Raw genomic sequence first — 24,070 nt, 5'->3', positions numbered from 1 at the left:
ATTTCTCGTCCATATTTACATATATAATTTTCAGAGAAGTCCAGGTGTATAAAAACCTCATTTTCCTTTAGGCTATTCTTAATTGTGTCGATACATTTATATTGGTGTTTAATGTTAAGTTAGTGTTTTAAAAAATAGGGCAGTTTTTCTTTAAAGATGCTTACAATATTTTCTTTTGTGCTCTCAACTTCTTCCTTTATTGTCTTTTGACACATTTTTTTCTCGCCCTTAACAATAATTTCACTTTTTTTGAAAGCCATTTTTTATAAATTATTATGCTGTCATCAACATTGAAGAGCTGTATTTCTTTATGGGGGCATGTTAAACATAAACGCCCTAAACATTCTTCATTGCTAACATCACAACGTATTTCCTTCACTACTTCTGTTGAATTAGCAGCATTTATGATATGCAATGACTTTAATTTAGTTACAAGTAAAGTGAAATTCTCATGAATTATACAAAGACATGTTTCTCTGCTTTTTTCTGTGGGAAACAACACCCAAAAAGGTCGAAATCTACAAAATCTAGAATAGCCCACTTTAACTTCAGGATGCTTAGCCTTAAATAGAATAAAAAGATTTTTTAAGGAATCATTTAGGTACCGTTTCTGCTTTTTAATTTTCTTATAACAGTGTCCTTTTTGCCAGGGCATAACCGACTTACTTCATCTTTTTCAAAAAAGCTTGAGATAACTTCCTTTAATCCTAAAAACAATAACCTTCTTCTTTTTAATACTTGCCCAGAATTTTTATTTTTTAGGATTCTTCTTGAACTAACTGATCTTACCAAATTTTCACACCTATATTTTTTTGCTTTGCAATGTTGCTTCACAACAAATCTTTGCTTGTCCTTAAATGTTCTTTGTTCTTTGTAGTTTTCCTTTACCTGCTGCTGAAGCACTTCTCCAATTACAAGTTTCCGTTTTACTTCTGGAGTAACCTTCTGCCCAATGAGCATTTCCCGAACATTTTTAGTTGGAGTGCCAGGACCTTTTTTCTTTAATCTTTCATATCTAAAAAAAAGGTAATATTATTTTACATTTTTTTTTTAATTTTAATATTACTAACTTTGTAATTGAAATTATGAAATTTAAATGATGTTTACTTATTGATTCTATTATTTTTGTTAAGATTTAAATTATTTCATAGATATATAATACCTACCTTTTTTTGTATTTTGAAACCTTCTTACATGTCCTTTCTAATTTAGCTTTTAAAAGCTCTATTTCTTTTTTCATTCTTTTCCTATTTCTTCGTACTATTTGTTTTCCTTTTAAAGACTGTCGTGATGACTCAGGCTGTGGATTTTGTTGAGGTGTAATATCTTCTGCAAACTCCTCAGGAACTGGAGTAAATGATGGGATTATTTCATTAAGCTGAGCCGAAAGTGTTTCTCTTTCTTTTTTTGCATAGTATGATTTTTTACTTTTTTCTCGCCAACATTTTCTAATATTTCTTTGCTCTCGTTCTGATAATTCATCAATTCTCTTTACTTTACCCGCTTCTTTTCTAGCTCTATATCGCTCTCTAACCTTCCGTTTTTCTTCTTCATGTAATGCCGGATTATTTTTTATTTTTTCTCTTAACGTACGCATCGCATTTTTTGATCTTTCCCGAAGAATGCTCTTCTTTTTTTCATTGTTTTTCGCTGACTTTGCCATGTCTAAAAACTTCAAAATAGCATATTAAATTAAAAAAATATATGTTTATTTTTTAGAAAATATGTTATCAAGATTTAAGTACAAAATAAGAACATTTTATAAAAATTTAATCAAACTTCATTTATGTTAACTTTTTCTCAATTTCGTTAACACATAAATTAACGCAAGTGAGATTAACTTAAGTGAGGTTTTATTATAAATTTCCCGTCAAATCCCGTGTAAATTGTTTGGATGGTGACGCCATTTTAAAAATAACTACTTTGCTTAATTTCCTAGCATATACCGTTTGCAAACATTATTGATTAAATTTTTTTTTTAAATACACTTATTAACAAAAGTGAAACATTATGCTTACCGTTTGTGGGTCTTAACACCGTTTTACTGTTAATATTTGTTAAATTTCACAGAACAACATACCTCTCTCAAGGATTTAATTAAATTAAACAAGACTTGTCAAAACACTTTTAATGTCACACTATCAGCGCCGACTAACTAAATTTATGTCAAATAATAATTCTATTAACGAAAGTGAGAATGAATGATGAGGACACCTATAAAAATCGAATTTTAAACTATAAAATAAATTATTTTATAGAGAATGATAAAACTAAGAAATAATGTCAGCCATTTTATAATTTTCTGTAATTATTTATTTAGATGTAATATATTAGAATGCTGTTTTTCTATTTCAAAGCTTATATGAACAAGGTGGGGACATTAACGAAAGTGAGAATTGAACCCTTTAATTAAAAAAAAATACAGAGTAGATTTTATTTGTGGAATTTAAAAAATCATAGGAACTTAGGTTTTAATGCACTTTATTTGAGTGTAATATTTTGATAATTATTTTTTGTTACTATACCTTATTTTTGCTTGAAGGACATCAAAATGTACATTTTCAAAACAATGACCCATATAACAATAACAATTACTAAAAATATGGCTTAGGTAACAGAAATGAAAGGGGGGACCGTTTAGTTCAGTTTGGTCAAAGTGAAGATTTAATAATAACTAATACATTTTTTAAATTACCCGCAAGGCGACTGTATACGGGGACGTCACCTCAACACACTCAAGAAAAAGTAATCAGAAACCAAATAGATTACATAATGGTGACAAAAAGATACCGTAATGCCGTGAAATCCATTAAAACTTATCCTGGAGTTGATATCGGTTCGGATCATAATCCAGTAGTATCTGTGATAGAAGCTAGACCAAAGAAAATAAGAAAAGCCATCATCCCAGCGTTAGACTTCAGCCAGCTAAAAAGTGAATACCTACGACAAACAGTGCAAGAAGAAATAAACACCAGCCTCAGAATAGCAGAAAGTCAAATCCGCAGAACAGACAAAATAGATGAAACACTTAAGTATATAAACACCACAATAAGAACTACGGGAAAGAAACACCTAACCAGATCTGCAAAGAAACACAAGGTATGGATGACACCAGACATACTAGAACTAATGGATGAAAGACGTAAAATGAAGAATAATGCACAAAAATACAGAGAGGTTGATAAGAACATAAAGCAAAGAATAAAGAAGGCCAAATAATTATGGATTGAAGAACAATGTGTAGAAATGGAAAACTATAAAATAAAATATGACACATTTAATGTACATAAAAAAGTAAAAGAAATTACAGGAACTCAAAGAAGACATCAAATAAGTTTGCTTAAGAACAAAGACGGAAAGATTATTATAGATTTAACAGAAAAAAATAATAGATGGAGTGAATACATAAAAGGATTGAGGACAACAGAAATAACATTGTTCAGGTAAATGGTGAAACGGGACCTGAAATCCTAAAATGTGAAGTAGAACTTAGAAATTCCAAAACTGGAAAGGCAAATGGACCTGAGGAGGTTCCTACTGAATTGCTAAAGCTCTTGAATGATGACTCGATAGGTATAATATTGCACTTACTTAACACAATATACAAAACTGGTATTATACCTCAAGAGTGGCTGTTGTCTACATTCGTCACACTGCCAAAGAAATCCAATGCAAAAGAATGTTCAAAACATCAAACAATATCTTTAATGAGCCATCTACTAAAGATATTTCTAAAAGTCACCCACAACCGAGTTTATCAAAAGTTGGATTCAGATATTAGTGATACACAGATGGGGTTCAGAATGGGATTAGGTACTCGAGAAGCTCTCTTCGGTTTGAATGTTCTTACACAAAGATGCCTAGACGTTAATCAGGAAGTACATGCATGTTTTATCGATTTTGAAAAAGCTTTTGACAGAGTACGCCATGGTAAGCTAACAGACATTCTTGAAAGAAAGGACATAGATAATAAAGATCTGCGAATAATTCTCAATCTATATTGGAATTAGAAAGCTAACATCAAAATAGAAAATGAGATATCACAAGCAATAGAAATATGTCGAGGAGTATTTAATGCCCCGCTGCTATTTAATGTTTATAGTGAAAGCATCTGCCAGGAAACCCTTTTGCAAGCAAACGAAGGAATCGTAATCAATGGAGAGGTTGTAAATAATATTCGATACGCAGACGACACTGTACTAGTTGCAAGAACAGTAGAAGAATTACAACGATTACTTACAAATATAAATATTGCCTGCAACAATTATGGCATAAGTATCAATATCAAAAAAACTAAGTATATGGTCTTCAGTAAGAACATGACACAACCAGCACCTATTAGTATAAACGGCATTCAAATTGAAAAAGTATCAAGTTACAAATACTTGGGTACTTCAATAAACGAAACTGGAGACCAAAACAATGAAATAAAAAGACCTATCGAAATTTCCAGGGCTATTTTCATAAAAATGAGGAAATTCTTCTGCAACAGAGATATAAGCATCCCTCTCCGATTAAGAATGCTAAGGGGCTACGTATTTAACACGCTATTATACGGTGTAGAGGCCTGGATTCTCAAGCAGAACAATATAAAAAATATTGAAAGTTTCGAGATGTGGTGCTACCGTCGAATGCTGAAGATAAGTTGGGTTGAAAGAGTCACAAATTTTGAAGTAATGCGAAGAATAGGAAAAGACCCAGAAATTTTGTCAACGATCAAACGAAGAAAACTCGAATATTTGGGTCACGTGATGAGAGGACATAAATCCGCATTACTTCAAAATATAATGCAAGGAAAAATAAAAGGAAAACGGAATCCAGGCTGTAGAAGAATGTCATGGCTGCGTAATTTGAGAGAGTGGTTTGGCTGTACCACTAGCTTTAGGTCAGCTGTAAACCAGGTCAGGATAGCCTTGATGATTTTCAATCTCCGATAGGAGTGGCACCGACAGGAGCAGATAGAAGAAGAAGAAGAGAAATTATTTCAATTAGTATTTCCTTAAAATAACAAATAGGATTTAGTATTATTCAATATTAACATTTCAAATTCAAAGTAATGATTAGAAATGAATTTCATTATTGATTGAAAATCGAGCAACGCTGTTTTGTGATTTTATTATTTTTGTTCATTTGATCATTACATTATATGGTGTAAATAAATAAATTTTTATTGGCGGTAATTAGTTTTACTATACACCAAACAAATGGTGATGGCTCAAAAGCTATTTTGTAAATAGTAATCTTTCTATTTGTAAATACAAATCTAAATACGATTATACAATCTCAAAAATATAAACATATAAACATTAAACCTTTGATTTATTGTTTCACGCAGTTTTATTTTGCATGTGTTAGTAGTGAATAATTTTCAGTTTACAGCTACTTCCAGTCTGTCAAAATGTAACTTACTTCACAAACAAAAATAATTGGTAATTTCACAAGAGTTAGACTGGGATTAGTGAACCCAGTATACATACTTATCATTCTGCCCTTTGCTACTTTATATGTTAATAACAGTACGCAAATTTAAATTAAGTTTTGTATATTATTTACACTGTTATTTCAGTTTATTTTCAGAGGTAATTTTTAGGTTACGTTTATTGTTATAAAATTCTATAAAATATTAGAATAAAATAAAAAAAAACGGGTGGGTTTTACTTAGTTCATTTTTAATTTATCTTGATTGTATTCAATAATTTTTTAAATTGTTTTAAAGCGTATCAATTATCATTTTTAGTTGTCCCGAAGAAAATTAAACCCCAACAATGCATATAGGCAAGCCGTAAACGAATTGCAAGGGCTAATATATCGGACGAAAAAACTACTCAAAGAAATGATGATCAGAGAATGAGAACCGTGTACAAGAATCTCATGCAGATCGTGACCAATGTGTACGACAGAATATATTAAGAACGAGAGCTGCACGTGAGTAGCATCTAGCTACATCGAGAACACAAGAACGAGAAAGACAGCGAATCAACCGCGCATTTACACGTATATCATGTGTTCATCTTGCATTTGAATATGCCTCAGACATGAATTATTTTTTTAAATTGCTATCGGTACAATGAACACAGTATGCCATTATTGTCAGACATTGAAGTTTGACAATAAAGCACTTAGTATCTGATACGTATCAGGAAAAGTTATGTTACCACCTCTTACCAGTCTACCAGAACCTTTAAAATTACTTACTGGTAATTAAGAAAAATGTATAGCAACACAAATATGCAACAATGTGTAACATTAAAATAAGAAGTGGAAGTTGCAGGGATGCAAATGAGTTCAGTTATTATTTGGGATAAATGTACTATGGCTCATAAACATTCACTCGAATCACTACATAGAAGTATGCAAGGTTTAAACGGCAACGACATACTATTTGGTGGTGGTATCTTACTACTGTCTGGTGACTTTCGACAGACATTACCGGTTATTCCTCTCTTTATATATGCGGGTGAGATTAATACATGTTTAAAACAATCGTTGTTATGTCGAAAAAGTTCGATTGACCATTAACATAAGAATACAAGTGCAAAATGATCTATTGGCGCAAATATTTTCCAAACATTTGCTGGATATTGGAAACGGTAAAATAGAACTGCATCCAAATACACAATGCATCAAACTTCCAGATAATTTCTGTACTTTTGTTGAGAACAAATATGAATTAATTGTAACTGTGTTCCCGTCTATACTGAATAATTACGTGAATCATAATTGGCTCAGTGAGAGCGCAATTTTGGCGGTGAAAAATGTTGATGTTGACGAAATTAACTTCCAGATTCAACAGGTGTTACCAGGTGATCCGATATCTTTTAAATCAATCGACTGTTGTTAACGAAGACGAAGCCGTAGATTATGCAACAGAGTTTTTAAATTCTCTGGATATACCAGAGATGCCTCCACACAATCTTCAGTTGAAAATTAGTTCACAAATTATTCTGCTTCGCAATTTGAACCGACAAAAAATATGCAACGGCACACGTTTGGCCATTAAAAGTATCACCGGAAATATTATTGAAGCAACCATTTTGACTAGGCGATTTGAAGGAGTAATTGTCGTGTTGTATCTATGTACCGCAACATCATTCGAAAGGTTTCGGTTCCATATTCGCTTAGTTTTCGCGATGACCATTAACAAATCTCAAGGCCAGACAATTTCTGTTTGCAGCTTGGATTTTGAAAATCCATGTTTATCACATGGTCAATTATGTGTTGCACGTGTTATTAAAACATCAAATTTATTTATATTAACACAAAACAAATTAACGAAAAATATTGTGCACAAATTAGCGGTTAATTGCATGTTAATTAATCGGTATAATTTAGAATTATATACTTAATTATTTAGAATAAAAATCAAACTTTTCATACCTCCTTTATGGAACTTAATTCATATAAAAGTTGGCAATAACAAATTTTATACATCAAAATCATTTTTTGGTGGATTATGTTAAATTGCTAAAATCATAAATTTTTATTTTTGGAAATATATATATATATATATATATATATATATATATATATATATATATATATATATATATATATATATATATATATAAAATAAAGTTTTATTTTGAGGTTGCAGTCATTAATAGGGCAGGAAAGTAAAACTCTTTGTTCTTAATTCAAGCTTTCGCAAAATTTATTTGCTTCTTCAGGATATGCTAAAATATGGTAACAGTAAATACAACGAAATTAGAACTAAATAGCATTGTATAAAACTAGTAAAAAAAAAAAAACTTACAACATGAGGTTAATCCATTAAATTTTCAAATTTGCAAAACATTAAAACTTAACTTATTTTAAAAATTATACAGTTATGTAAGTACAATATTCCAATTTAATTTAATTTTGTAAAAATTCATTTTGACATTGATTGTTTGATTTATGTCAGAAAGACACTCGTTTCTGTTTATTATATTTTTTGTTGTTGATAACTAGCTCTTGATTGTTATTATGGTTACGTACAAATAATTAAAATTACAACAGAAACGAGTGTCTTTCTGACATAAATCAAACAATCAATGTCAAAATGAATTTTTACAAAATTAAATTAAATTGGAATATTGTACTTACATAACTGTATAATTTTTAAAATAAGTTAAGTTTTAATGTTTTGCAAATTTGAAAATTTAATGGATTAACCTCATGTTGTAAGTTTTTTTTTTTTACTAGTTTTATACAATGCTATTTAGTTCTAATTTCGTTGTATTTACTGTTACCATATTTTAGCATATCCTGAAGAAGCAAATAAATTTTGCGAAAGCTTGAATTAAGAACAAAGAGTTTTACTTTCCTGCCCTATTAATGACTGCAACCTCAAAATAAAACTTTATTTTACATAACGTGTCAGTCAATAATACCTAACTACTTTATATATATATATATATATATATATATATAGGGACGTCATTTTAGTCCTCCCATGGCTTTATCAGACTCTGGGACTGAATTCAAATTTAAACCCGAAAGACTAACAAATGTCTCCTAACTGTTTGCCTCTCAAGTGGTAATTTAATAATGATGTGTTCTATTTTGTGCGCTATATGAAATGTGTAAACGTTTACGTCTTCTCGCTAATGCTGTAATGTATTAAAGACAGTATATGAGGTAGGAGCACAATTTGTCAGTCTCTTGCATTTTGAATTGGCAATCAACACAACGTTATGACGTCATTTCGGCCTCTCATTGCTTCATTATATTGTGCTCCTAACAGTAAAAGTACAATTTGTACTCCATCATCAAGATCATCAGGCCTATAAAACTAAGAAAGGATTACAGTATAAAGGACATATCAACCTATTGTTGATATAGTTAGTTAAGCCATCACAGTCTTTCAACGACCAGTTATTTATTATCCCTCTTTATTGTTGGTTTTAGTTGGAGGTTTCCCCACTGCGCACTAATACCAGGGAGATGTTAAAATGTTATAATTGTTGGTAATATTATTTCTTAGGCAAATAACATTTTTAAAAGACGGGCACTCTCAAGTTAAAATTAAAATTAGTATTATTAAAATATACTACTATATTTTAAGTTGCGTGTAAGAAAAAATCTTATCTTGATTGATATAAAATTTGTTTATATTAACAAATTAACCTCAACCTAAAACTGCATACGTATATTAAAGTAAATAGACGTGAATGTAGCCACGATTTTAGTGACGTCAATCCGAAGGAGTATCTGTTTGTATGGAAAAATAAAATTGTTGCTTTTACTATTTTCCTTACATTCGTCATATTTTTTATTTCATTTTAATTTGATTGATTTGTTTATAAGATATAAAATAATAAAAGATAAAAAGTTAATGAATTAAAAACAAAATCACGCTCCCCTGCGTGGCAAGCATGCTTACTCACCACTGCATTAATCAGTATGACATTTAAATCATGATAACTGTCAAATTTGTTAAACGTGCGAAATTCAAATAATCTTTAACTCTTCTGAATTTCTTTAATTTTCTGTGTAATTTTCTAAAATTTTCTTTCGTAAGAATCTTCTACACAGTATTAGAAAACTAAAAAAAGATGAATGATATCGTCAAAGTGGTTCTCAAGTTTGGCGTGACATAAGGAATTAGGGATTCATTGTTCTATAATAGATGTATTACATAATAGCCTCAGTCTAATAATATTATTTATTATATTTCAGGGTATGAAGTAAGAGGTATTGAAAACATACCAGATTCAGGACCGGCCTTAATAATTTATTATCATGGAGCCATCCCTGTCGATGTGTATTACTTAATAGTGCAAACATTATATAAGAGAAACAGACTGGTGCATACTGTTGCGGATCATTTTTTGTTTAAGGTACCAGGTAAACCATATTTTGTACATGATATATGCATATAGCTTATTTCAAACAACGCAGTTTGAAAAAGTTACAGCTAGTTTATAGTCGACACGTAATTTCGTGAGAAAATTTATAGGAACCAGAGGAGTAAAATACTACTAAAATGGCAACACTGTTAGAGTTACCACTACTTTATTGAACAGTAGCGTAGATATCTAATTTTTAATTAAATAAAAGTTTTTATTTTTATTTAAGAAAAAGTTTCATTTTCTATAAAGTTTAAATAAAAAATATTGGTGTTGTTAACTTCTGTGATATATCTAGGAAGTGATAACACTAATCGACTCGGCTAAATAGAACTTATTGTAAAATAACAATACCTATAAAAAATTGTTCATAAAAGTAATTATCACATACAATTAAATAAATTTTTTATGTACAAGTATTTTAGTATACAAACGTTTTAATAACACAACTGCTCATAAGTTTTAAAACTTATGATCACATTTTATCCCTGATAACTTAGTTATTGTAATAAAAAAAATAAAGAATTAATTTTTTAAATTATATACAACGTATTCTATTAACAACTTTGGTTTGACACCGTGTGAGAGAAGACTTAGTATCTCAATAATTTAAAAATGGGTAATAGGTCTAAAACTTTTATGAACATCTTTTTTATATATCTAGCAGGTATTTTATAATAACCTAACCTGTACTTTGATTATTTTAAATTAAATTATGTTGTATGTTTTTGTTCTATCATGAAGTGTATTTGTACTCTATTTTCAAAGATATATAAGCAAAACGAGAATTTGTACAATTACAATAAAAATAAAGGTTTCAACTAACACCTAGTTGGAAATAAGAACTTAATAATCTACTCATAATCACTGTTATCACTAGTATCAGTTGTATCTTCTATATTTATAGTTCATTTGGTTAATGCTGGTAAATATTTAACATAGTCATTTTCCACTGCGATTACATGTTTGATTACACTTTTCCAGTTGGTTGCTGTGATCTTTGTGACTTCTCTTCTAATTAACTGGAGAGCAGTAGACAAAAATTTAGGAGCCACGTTTCTTCTTCTTCTATTACCTTTAAGTTGTGTCCATATTAACTCTATTGGGTTCAATTTACAATAGTAAGGAGGAAGTAATTGTAATACTGGGCATACCAAGCACGGTATGCCCATTACTGCGAGTACAGTTATCAACAACATATTCCTTCTGGTACTGTCTACTGTCAACAACCTCCAACAATTCCTTTTTACTATATGATGCCTCAAAGTACAAATCTTTCTCAAACAAATTCTTGAATTTGTAATTTGTTTCAAGTAATATTTGGAATTTTCTCATTAATCTTGAATAATATGATACGTTGTCCATGATAATCACACTATATTTAGGTAATCTCGGAAGAAAAGGTTCCTTTAATATTTTTTTGTAAGTATTAATAATACATCATCGATCCATCTATTTTCTCCACCGCAGTGTAAAATTATAATTCTCTGTCCTGTCATGTAGGTAAGATGTTTCTCCTATAGTCTTGTAGCAGATTGCTTTGGACAATCTGATAAACATGTTTCTACAATTGCTTCTGATTTAGACCATTTAGAACACAATTCTTCATAAACATGTTTCAGCATATGTTTGGATGGTATCATCAGAGAGGTATTGAAAATGTCGCTTACATTTTACTACACGGCTTTGTAAAGATATTCCAATTGATTAGAGGGTTCCGCTGGCTCTTCAGCTGCAGAAGTTAGTTTTATAAAAACTAACTTCTGTTTTTTCTTCAAAAAAAACATTAAACGTTTACATCTATGGTTCCTGAGTTGAACTTTTTTTATACTTCATTTCCATCATATTGATAGCTGAAAGCATTATAATTGACGCTCGAACTTCTTGTGCGATATATATGTATATATATATATATACATATATATATATATATATATATATATATATATATATATACATATATATATATATATATATATATATATATATATATATATATATATATATATATAGATTTTTCAAACCATGATTCACAAATTGAACCCTCCATATCCTCATGATAATCTAGATTCACGTCTTTATTTTTTTTACAGATATTAATAATAAATCGTCGATGCATCCATTTTCTACACCGCACTGTAAAATTATAATTCTGTCCTTTATTGGGCGGTAATGAATTAGAACACTTTTTGTTATTATTCGTCCAACTTTTTTCACGGTGTCATGAATACCATACCAGGTTTCATCCAAATAAACAATATTTCGTTTAAAAATAAAGTTTAAAATAATATAAAATATTATACCTGCCTACCCAATTGTAAACCACTGGACGGTCGAAACGAAATTTATTGGGATAAACTACTTTATGGTTTCGGTTGCTCAGGCAAAAATTGTTATCTTACGCAAAGAATGCATCGATGATAACTTTATCTGAGCGACTGTACATATTTTACCAGGCTCATCTAAATGTAAATATCGATGAGAATATTAAAACTTTGTATTATTATACATCTCAGTCATTGATAATTTTGCAGTTAATAACTACTCCTGGTAGAGTACTTTTATTTTATTTTTTATTGTCTGCTTTTATTACAGATAAATATATTTTTACACAGTCTCACCGAAATACGAGGCGACTATACAAGCTCTAACTTCATTTCTACTAATACTCTTTTATATGCATTGCAAGCATATTTAATTTCGCTAAAAATTAACCTCTTTTAGATTTGTCTTCTATGTGAACCAGCGAAATTAGTAAATTTAAAAATGTTAAACATAAGTATACAGTGTGTCTCATATGAATTGAATATACCCGTGTAAAATTTAAAGTTATGTTACTTAAACTGGTTTTGTTAGATGCCAATTAATAAAGTTTAAGAGACAAAATTTAAAAAGTTTAATTGTAATTCAATTTAATTGTTTAAAGTGTAATAAACGAAGAAGTAAGTTTCTGAAGCAGTTTTTTTGTGGCATGTCTATGTGTGTGGCAAGTTAAATACTATGTTTATATGGGAATAAGCCACAATTGATTGTAATGACAATGGCATTTTGCCTAAAAAAATTGACGTTTCGATTTCCAATTCGGAAATCGTTCTGAAACAATTTTTTTATACCGTATTCATTTTACAAATTCCCAATCGTCAATAGAACCACGTGTAAGCCAAACAGGGTCGTACTGATGTACGACCTATGTATCATATGATTTTTAAAAATATTTACTTTTGAAACTGTTAGTGTAAGAATTTCTTGAAATTTAATCATTATATCACAATTAAACTAATTCTAAAAAATAACACGACCAGTAAATAACTTAACAATAACTATAACATAAATATAACACAATATATTAACTTAAAAATCAACACGATACAATTTGAATTTAAAATTATGGCAAGCTGGGATCTGTAACATGAGCATCTGTCTCTCTTAAGGTAATAAATTATATTTAATAGCCTCTTGACGAATGAGACGGCGAATATCAACACGTGCTCATGTTTACTGATGGGAATTTGGTAAACGAATGAACTTTAAACAATTGTATTGAAAAACGGTGTATAACCATAAACATATAATACAAATAGACTGACTTCTACCTTACAGTCGCGTTCCCACAGAGAAAACTGACGCAAAGCAGTCCATCGTTTTTTAATGGGACCGGTTTATCGATCACTTGACCTTCTCGTCCTTCATAGGTCATTTAGGTCACGTGGTCGATAAACTTGACAAATTAGAAAGAGATGACTGCTTTGCGTCAGTTTTCTCTGTCGTACTGGAAAAACGCCACTGTATTTCAATAGTTAGTATATTTGTATTATATGTCTATGTGTATAACCAGCAAGATTGATGACAAGGTTATGTCATGTCAACAAAATTGGAGGTTGATTTACTTTTGGCTACGGTGTTATAGGCAACAGCCATAAATTTTATGAAAAAAAAATGTGAGGTGGCTGTTTTGCCGTATGGAAATTTCAAACTCTGATTATTCTATGTAATCGGTATTGATATTATGTGCTCTAATTGTTTGTATGTGTGGTACCAGACTGAATGTATGAGTTATCATGGAGATATTAGCACTATGCACAGATAATACTTATTTCCAACTCAATAATAATTTTATAAGCACAACTTTGGATTAGCCACGGGCTCATCCTTATCTCCATTATTAGGAGATATATTCGTGGATGATTTCGAACATAACAATGTACATATCGGTCCTTTGAGTCTTGTTTTCTTTTACCATAGGTAGGATGCTAACCTGTCCCATCAACCCTCCTCTTTTATCCGGACTTGGAACCGGCGGTGGGCATGAACGCGGCTTCTGAGCTACTCAATCCACCCAGTCCTCGCGCTATAACCCCCAGGCAGAGTTCCAAGGCAGGTTCACAGCCAACAGCCAAGAAATACAATATGATATCAACAGAAAACACCAAATGTATGACAACATCTTATTACCCACTACGATTTAAAATCGAAATTGATGGAAAAATAATAAAGCAGGAAGCAAGGTTTAGATATCTGTGAATAGACATAACTAGTTACGGAGATGTTGTAGAAGAAGTACGACAAGTACAAAGCTTAAAAGCAAGTAAAGCGGCGGGATATCTTAATGACACAATGTAGAAGAACAAACACCTAAGGCAAGACACAAAAACAAGAATCTATAAAGCAGCAATTAGACCTATATTAACATACACGGCGGAGACAAGACCTGACACATCTAAATCGAGACGACTACTAGAAACAAGTACAGAGATGAAAATACTTCGACGAATATGGAGTAGCAATGGCTTCCCATTGCTACTTCATCTACCTGTTCATAAATTTGGCCTTTCCGTGAAAAGTAGGTGGTAGTGAGGCAAATACGGTATAATTCCACCATATCCTTGAAAACTAGTCCCTCAATTAAATTCAGAACGTCTTCTAGGGAAACTCTTGTAAATAGGGAAACAACATCAAAGCTAATAAGACCGTCAGGTTCCTGTAAAGTTATTTCGTTGATCTTCTCGATCAAATGGACGGAATCTTTTACAAAGACATCGTTTTTTCCTACGTGTGGTTCTAAAATAGCGACCAGATATTTAGCAAGGCTGTAAGACGGAGATCCTATGGAGCTCACAATGTGTATTGTGTATTTTATATATGTGTATAATAGCCCGAACAAACAGTTTAACAAGTTAGACGATGACAGTGAAAACCTAACGCATTATATTCATAGATAAAGATGAAGATTGTATGCTGTGACCATTTTTTATGGGATTTATAAGTGACTTATAAGTCACTACTTTTAAGTTTCAACCTGTTCTCTATTCATCCAATTTTCTTATTAACTTGTACATTTTTGAAAGAAGTAAGATTGTTCGATATTTTTTCAGTTGTTTAGCCTCCCTCTTTTTGTGAATTAAATATTTATTTGTTAAAAAGTATTTTTATATAACACCGATATTTCCTTTTCCTTGTACTTTAAGCATTTCTATCAGGATTCCATTATTTACAGGTGGTTTATTCCTTTACATTTCTTTAATCACGTTCATTAGTCCTAATTGAGCTAATCTTTCATTAGATTATTCCCCAAAAAATAAATAATTAATAATAATACATACCTATAGTACAAATATACATAGTAAAAACTATACATTACAAACCTTGAAAACGTATTTTTAAACCCAATGACGACATTATATACAAAAAATTATAATTAAGGTAAAAATATGCAACTAGTTTATGTGAAATTATTTCAATTAATTACGTTTAATTGTTTTTTTAGTCAATGATAAAATAAATAAAAAATCGTAACAAACAGAACTGTTATTGATTTACGGTGTAAGTTAACCTTAAAACGAGGTAGTAGATATATCCGTAGTAAAAAGTATAGTTCGTGTGACCTTTTGTCTAAGTTCTGGCTTTTTTTATATGCAATTTTGTCCATACTTCTTCCTTTCGGTTTGTAATTCTCATCCATATAACAGAGTATGTGTTGGCATTGCCTTACAGTTTTATCATCATATCGTTTCTTGTCGTGTTTTTCATTCTATTGTAAATTGTTACGCTTATATACTGTCTCGTTTATATGCATATATAATTCTCTTATTAATGTTATTCTTAAGAGAGCTTCGAATTCCTCTTCAGTCCTCTCTTTTAAATTCCGAATATATCGTATTGGGGTGGCAAACGGTTTATCTTTAGTCACTCCCCACAGAGCGAAAACACACGGGGTTAAATCTGTCGAATGAACAGGCCATTCAATAATGCCTATTCTCTCTGTCCATCACCAAAGTGGTCATTGAGGAAAGGGCGAACTTGTAATTTGTCTATCAAACTCACTCAGTTGATGGAAATTTGGACGTCTTCGTACTCTAGGCGTTGTAAACGACTTTCAAAAAACCAAGAAACCCACACTGCTAGATTTTGATCGGTACTAAACTTCAAAATTAAAATTTTTAGATTTAGTTTTAGAAAAACCTAAACTGATACGGCTGAAATTCTAATAATTGGTTTTTTTTACTAAATTAAGCTTGTATACAAAATTTTATTAAAATAAAATAATCGGTGTAATCGGTGTTCGGATTTCCATGTCACTTAGCATGAAAACTATAGCGAGGAACTACCTATGAAAAACATGATTAATTATATCCTTGAATATTGTTATCCCCTTATTATCATTTCATAAAAAATCGCAAACGCTTTATTTTAGACTTCTCCAGTGGCATTACTCCTTATTAGTTCAAAGTATGCAAATATTAAGTTAATTACCGTAGGCAAAATAAACACCAAGAGGAGATCTTATTGCATAAAAATATGCCTTAATTCATTAGCATCATAAGAAATGTAAAACGGTTTTTTTATTAGAAAAAAAGGTCGCATCCACCAAAAGGTTATTAGCGACGGAACAAAATTGAATAACTACAGATTATAGAAAATGTTTATAGATCTTAAATATTTAATTATATTATCATAGGAACACTCCTGACCTAGAGTTTCTGCTAGAGTTCGAGATATTGTAACGATGTCCTTCTTGATCATGTTTGCCACAATTTATTAAAAAGTGTTCAACTGTTAACCGAACGTTATAGTGATATGGGTGGGTTATTCTTTGTGAAAAGGTAACTTGGTATGTCCTAGACTTTTTTTTGGGAGGTGAGAATCTTCAAAAGACCGTCAGGGAAGGTGTCCCTAGTGTGCCGGATTCAGTTCGAGACCGCCTACCGACTAAACTCACCCCTTCTTTCTCCAGCCGACGGGTCCGTCGACCTTACTCATAGCTCTCCCTAACACCCCTAGTGTGAATTCCATAGATTGTTTAGCCTCACGAACGCCCCCACCCCGCCCAGGCCCTGCACATCGAAGCGAAAAGAGGGCGGCCGGGACGCTCCCCAACCCAAGATGGAACCAACCATAAGATGTCAGTCGACAGTTACTAATAACTCCAGTCGTTCATACCTTCATCTATTCACTCTTTATCATCCATCCATTCATACTTCCTCTCATTCCACTCCAGTCATTCCTTACTTTCATCTAAATACACCTACTCATCCACCCATTCATTCTGACATTTAGATGGGGTAGTTTGTGTAGGTCGGATGTAAAAGGTCCTTCCCCATTCACTGTCCCAAGACGATACATAAAACACAGGAAAGAAATTGAGAGATGATACGAAAGAGCAAAGATAGGATTAGAGAAGAGAAAAAGAAGAGGAAGGATGAAATGAAAGATAGGAAAGAAGCCAAAGAAAGAAGATATAAAAGATAGAGAACATAAACAGGAAAAGGAAATTGAAAATAAAATTGTTCAGCGAACAATAACGTATAAATAAAATCAAATAAAAAATAAAACTATGATAAAGTAAATAAATAAATAAAACTATGATAAAATAAATAAATAAGTAAAACCGTGTAAAAATAAAATAGGATCAATTAAATTAGGCAGTTAGTGTGGCTTGGGTGTAAAGGGTTCTCCCCCACTGGCTGCCTTTTACAACACAAGACACGTTAAAAAATAAATATAGGGTCATCCTGTCTGCAGTCGCCTCTCTTTTTCTTCTTTATGCTTTATTGTCTGTGTGACAAAAGCAATGATCAGGTCGAAGTCATGCTTGCTGTCGATAGCTTTATCAAGTAGCTCGCGAGGCTCGCCTAGAGGGATGTCCTAGACTTAGACGCGCAAACACAATTTGTTCACGCCTGTTAAGTGACGATGGAATCCATTGAGAAACATTACTCTTGATTTTATTCAGCTTAGAATTAGTTTGAGACCACTCATTTCCCCACAAACACAACACTTTATTTTTAAAATAAGCTTTTAAGTCACTGGAAACATACTTGTCTATAGGCTCCGAATAATCGCTTAAAATTGCCTGTCGTGCAGTTCTATCAGCTTCTTCGTTTCCCGTTATCCCGACGTGTGAGGGTACCCACAAAAATTGAACTCTTCTTCCACGTTGATGAGCTTGGGACAGCTGGTATTTTAGCAACATTTCAAAAGGATGTTTCGGAAAAATGTGTTTTAATGAGTTTAGAGAGCTAAGGGTATCTGTTATGATCCGGGCTTTTGTGAAGGTAAGCTCGTTAAAAGTTTCACAGCACGGTATATAGCGTAAAGCTCAGTTGAATATGTGCCATTATATTGGGGGTAGACGAAAAAGAAGATTGTTTTCTAAAGAAACGATTGATACCGCCACTCGATCTTCGGACTTGAATGCATCTGTACAGATTTTGTAGTAGTCGGGGTACTTTTCTAAGAGGGCTTCGAATTTAAGCCGAATAAGGGAATTGTTTGTACTGGATTTATCAAAATAGGCCAGAGATGTATCACAGATTGGTAAATCGATCAGCTAAGGTCCAGGGTATTTAATATCCGAGGAGAAAACATCCGGAAAATTAGTGTTTAGATTTTGAAGTATGGATTTAATTCTCTCGTAATATGGTTTTTTGGTATAGCGAATATCTTGGCATTTGTTTACATATGTATTTGTAAAATTATTTTGATATATTGATTTTGAAATGTTACAAGCGAATGAGGCTGCATATGATAGGGCGAGGAACATGCGACGGTGATTTAGGGGTGGTTCTCTTAAAAGAGTATAAATGCCGAGGAAGTTGTAAAAGCCTCTATAATTAATCTAAGACTTTTATTATGAATAGCATCTAATGATTTAAGAAGAGATTGATTAGGAGTGGCATAGGCAATTGCTCCATAATCTAGTTTAGCGTATTAAAGATTTATACAGAAGAAGTAGAGTGGATTGGTCTGAGCCCCAGTTTTTGTTACAAAGAGATCTTAACACTTTTATTACAGGAAAGGATGAGTTGTGAGATGTGATATTTTCATGTAAGCTTTGAATCAAAGATTAAACCCAAGAATTTGTAATGAACTCCAGCTGTTTCTTATAGATTCTCAGGTTTGGGGGTTGTGGTAAGGAGCTTGAAGGGAATACAACTCCTATTGATTTTTCTATTGAAAATGAAAACCTGTAAGGTGGGACCAATATTCGAGAGTATCTAAAAAGTTTTGAAGAATTGAGGATATTAAGGAGATATTTTTGCCTAGATACCATTAGGTCGTCAGCGTATAAACGTGCTTGTAAGGGTGCTTGAATATTTTTGATTATATGATTTATTGCCAGTAAAAATAATGTTGGACTGAGGCAGTACACAGTATTGTTATGGTAGATTATTATTTTTAAGTAATTAGACAAATACTATCCACATTATTTCCGGATGTTAGTTCTATTAATTACAATCAATTGCTATTGTTAATTATTTTAATTGGTCAATAAATCATACCAATAATGTAAACAAAGTAAATTGGCTTTATCTAAAACTAATACTATCACTTATTTTCAAAAACATGTTAGAATTTTGTTCGGATATCAATTACAAGATAACTATTAATCTTAACGGTGAGCATATTATTTACAGTTGTAGCTTAAACGTAAAACATGTTCTACATTTATTTATACAGAGTATTTATATATTTGACCGACAATTCTATCCAGAGAGCTCTCACTAATCAATGAATGTTGCAGTATTAGCAGAACTCGTTAAATAGTAATTGCTGAAACGTAGAAAAATATAAAATTAGATTAAAAATTTTATTATTATGTATCGATTTATAAAGTTTTCCAATATCTTCCAATTTCAAAATTTTCTCTTTCTCCTTAAGTGTACAAAAACATAAGGTACCAATCTACTAGACATGTACAAGCTGATACAAGGTTCCATCATTCTGGATTGGGTATCATCAATAGGGATGCAAACGGGGCGCGAGACGGGACAGAGATTTTTCTTCGGGACGGAATACGGGACCGCACTGGCACTTTGTCCCGCGTGACGATCCGCATGTCCCAGAAAAACTGCACTTTTATTATTATCTTGATGATTTGATAATTAAAGTTATACAAGTATCTGCATTATGTTTGCAACTTTAAAAATATTTATAGAAATTAAAAAGTTTTCTGTTTTAATAATTCTTATTGATGAAACATAATTAACACATTTAGAATAACAGAAAATTTACCTTATTCTTCTTCTTGTTGCTATTTAGGCAGGGTATTCATACTGATCCTCTTCTTATTGGGGAATCGTCTCTTGCCGTCTTTACTACTCTATTTGTTGTCATTCGGCTTAGAATGTGGAGAACATCAGTTCTTGATGTTCTCCACCTTACTTCTACGTTGTACATCTGTACTTCTAGCCCTGTCGCATAGTGTTTTACTATCAATTTTTTTAATTGTTTTTATCTCTGCTGTTTCGTGTTTGTCGTGTTTCTGCCGCGTATATCATTATTGGTATGATGACTGTTTTGTAAATTCTGCCTTTCATTTTTTTACGATATTTTTATTTTTCCATATTGTTTCGTTTAGGCAGCCTGCGGCTCTGTTTGCTCTATTCACTTGATCTTTCACTTCAGTTTCGAGCATTCCGTAGCTAGTAGATAATGTGATGCTTAGATATTTAAACTCAATCACTTGTTCTATTATCTGACCTTCCAGCTCCAATTTACATCTTTGTAAATTTGCTGTTGAAAATTTTGTCTTTTTTGAGGAAATTAACATGTTAAATTTTCTTCACTTTAAGAGAGTAGTATTGCGTCGTCTGTATAGCAGTTTATTTTAAGTTGTTTTTCTCCCATTTGATTTCATTTTTTAGTTCTTCTGAGAGGACTCAGGGAATCTCACTGTCTTATCCCATTGCCAGCCCCAATAGGATCGGTCAGTTCTTCTTCTACTTTTACCTTTATTGTGTTGTTTTGGTAAATATTTTCGATGGTTTTGATTATTGCTAGAGGTATCTCTCGTGCGTCGTCTTTTAATTTGACCCGGTCAAATACCTTCTTAAGGTTCACGAAACATAGATATGCCGGTTTGTTTGTATTCTAATGATTTCTCTTGCACTTGCCTCATTATAAATATAGCGTCGGTGCATGATCTTCCCGACCTAAAACATTAGTTTATTTGTTATGACTTTGGTTGTTAATTTTAGTGTTGGGCTTAATAAATTAATTCCTCTGTAATTTTCCGGGTCAGATTTGTTTCCTTTTTTGACGATAGGTATTAGGATGCTTGATCTCCATTCTTGAGGATTTCTGTTTTGTTCTAATATTTTTTGGATTAGTTTTAATAGTTGTTTGGTCAGATCTGGTCCTCCGCTCTTTAGTTTTTAATTTCCTTAATGCTTTCTTTACCTCTTCCTCGTCAATATTTATTTCTTCGTTTTATCGTCACCTCTGGTGTTGGTGGTTCATTATCGTCACCTTTAGCAAATAGGGATCGAAAGTAGTCTTACCCATGTTTCCTTCTGAATGTGTTTCGTTTTTATTAGTTCTTTCATCCTTTTTCTTTGTCCTCTGATCATTCTCCATATTTCTTTTTGTGTTCCGCTTTGTCAGTGTTCATTTTTATTTGTCTAACTAAAGTATTCGTTTCATTTCTGATTCGTTTAGTGGTTATATGGCTGTTGTGTTTGTTGTGTTCTGTATTGTAAAAAGGCTTTCTTCTTTTCTTCACATTTTGTGTTCACTTCTTCTCTAAACCATGGTGTTTTCATTTTTGATATGTTAGTGTTCGTTACTTTCCTCTCTCCAAGTGATTCTGTTGCTGCGTTGATTATGTTATTTTTGAGTTATTCCTAGCTTTCCGCGACGTTATCGTTTTATAATATTTAATTTCCAGCGATCTTCTCTAATATTATTTTTCTGTATAAGTATTCTTTAAGAAAATTTACCTGGTATGCAAAATGTTTTTGTTTAGGTCCTTCTAATAAACCGCCACCCCACATTACGGCGTCACCACCAGATAATGATACCTTTGAAGTTAACTGTGAACGTGACATATAAAAAGAACTTTTTTTACTTTCTTTTGTGTCAGTAATTCGAAATTATTAATATTCAGAATCCAAGAAGTAGAATGGGATTTACTAAAACCAATAGAAGGTTTCTTAAAAAACTGCAAAAAGGTTACAGACGTACTAGGAGGGAAAAAGTATGTCATGCTTCCCAATGTGTGCATGTACATAAACTTATTATTTGACTACCTCAACAAAAAAATATTAGAAATTATTACTGACCAAAACAATGACGAGGAATGCAATTTGAAAGCTCTTTTATAGCAGCAAGAAATAAGATTTTCAAATATTACAATAAAACAAATTAGTGGTAATATCAAGTAATCGATTCCCGCCACAAATTGGAAGCTTTCACTTTATCGAAATGGGGCGTCAATAAGGAAGTTGGATCTTCTTCTGGGTCTTCTAGGGGAGAAGAATATCTCAATATCTCGATCGATAAATAGCAGAAGAAAGAGAAGACAGGAACGTGGACATCTTATCTCGGTGGAAAGACAACCAGAATAAACTTCCTATCATGGCTCGTTTGACCAGGGATATCCTATCAATTCCAGCTACGTCCGTCCCAGCAGAAAGGCTCTCCTACAGAGCTGGCTTAGCCATAAGGAAACAAAGAAGCCGGCTCAGCGAGGATTCAGTGGCTGCGATCCTTTAGATCGCAATATATATTGAAATAAGTACTTTTTGATCAAGTGTGGCTTGTGACTCTGATTATATACAATGTGTCTGTCCAATTAAGCTGGAACCACATGGATTTTTTTTTAATTTTTGGTTTTATGAAAAACGTTAGTAGTTCTGCATGTTCTAAAATCTAAAACAATCATCAGGTATTAATTGTAATCAGGTATCTAAAGACGATACAATTTTATGATGAAAATTTCAATGGTGAAAGATATTACCATCTTTTAAAAGCAGCCATACGACCGGAATTACATATTTTAAGAAATGTAGAAGCGTCTTCAGCTTGTTATCAGCAAGATGGAGCGCATCGCCTGTTGTTCAGCATCTTTACGACATTATGGTGATAAATGGATTGTTAATCAGGGTCCGTTTGGTTGGCCAGCTCGCTCTCCTGACTTCTTTTTCTGACTTCTAGATTTTGGCATTGAAGTTTCATTGGTATTTTCCAAACCTGTTACGATAGAGGAAGATATGATGTAGAGAGTCTTACTTGCTTTTAATTCTCCAACACCGGACCATATTTCCAGAATTACAAGATATAACTTAATGAAAAGGATTCATAAATGTTTTAAAGTAGATTTAGATTCGATTCATATATGTTTAGAAGTGAAAAAACTGTTGACAGTACCGTATCATTCTATGACTCCAAGAATCGGAATGGTAAAGTGTTATGTGTCTTTCATACTTCTCTATGATGTAAAAAGCTGGATACTAAATAAGGAACTTCTTAAAAAGATAGGAAACTTTGGAATGTGGGTCTACAGAAGCGTTCTCAGAGTGTACTGGACGGATAGAGTCACAAATCAGGCAATGCTGTAAAGACTGAATATTGAACCTGAAATTATATTTACTATAAAGAAGAGAATACTTGAGTTCCTTGGGCACGTTTCTAGAGAACAAAATGTGTGTTCTTACAATTGATAATGCAATGAAGGATAGTTAAACGAATAAAAGGAGGACGTAGAAGAATTTGTTGGCTGTGAAAGTGCAAATAACCATGTGCAAATAGCCATCAGTAACCTCCACAGGAGACACTGAATGCAAGAATAAGGATCGCAGTATTTTATAGCTGATTCTCGAATGGCAAGCTCACCTGCTCTTTTGTTGCGGTATATTCCACGTTGACCTGGTACCTATACCATTGTGACGGTATTATTTTCAGCTAGTCCATTGAGTTTTTCTCGGCATTCTTACAGTAGGCCAGAGTCTATCTTAGGGCTT

General features: G+C 32.1%; 2 protein-coding genes across 4 annotated transcripts in view; one reads left to right on the top strand and one right to left on the bottom strand.

Moving 5' to 3' along the window:
• The window catches only part of LOC140435041 (DGAT1/2-independent enzyme synthesizing storage lipids), an 86,925-nt gene that overhangs the window by 51,393 nt on the left and 11,462 nt on the right, over window positions 1-24,070 (top strand). For all 3 annotated transcript variants that reach the window (XM_072523723.1, XM_072523724.1, XM_072523725.1), the window contains exon 3: window positions 9,661-9,828. In XM_072523723.1, coding sequence (XP_072379824.1) covers window positions 9,661-9,828 — 168 coding nt within the window. The remainder of the gene's footprint in view (window positions 1-9,660; window positions 9,829-24,070) is intronic.
• LOC140433496 (uncharacterized) lies at window positions 375-2,455 on the bottom strand. The gene is made up of 3 exons (XM_072521484.1): window positions 2,019-2,455; window positions 1,167-1,672; window positions 375-1,015 (listed from the first exon to the last, which is right to left on the bottom strand). Exons 2-3 carry the CDS (start codon window positions 1,661-1,663, stop codon window positions 598-600), a joined length of 915 nt encoding a protein of 304 aa, XP_072377585.1. The 5' UTR covers window positions 1,664-1,672; window positions 2,019-2,455; the 3' UTR covers window positions 375-597.

The sequence above is a fragment of the Diabrotica undecimpunctata genome, chromosome 2 (assembly GCF_040954645.1).
Source record: "Diabrotica undecimpunctata isolate CICGRU chromosome 2, icDiaUnde3, whole genome shotgun sequence".
Taxonomy (NCBI): Eukaryota; Metazoa; Arthropoda; class Insecta; order Coleoptera; family Chrysomelidae; genus Diabrotica; species Diabrotica undecimpunctata.
The sequence above is the reverse complement of the archived record's forward strand: the minus strand, read 5'-3'. Positions and strand labels throughout refer to the sequence as shown.

Excerpts from the sequence above, each read along its gene's own strand:
- LOC140433496 (XM_072521484.1), bottom strand. The coding sequence starts at position 1,663 with ATGGCAAAGTCAGCGAAAAACAATGAAAAAAAGAAGAGCATTCTTCGG. Across the intron at positions 1,016-1,166 it reads GTTTCAAAATACAAAAAAAG|ATATGAAAGATTAAAGAAAA; the intron begins GTAGGTATTATA and ends CCTTTTTTTTAG.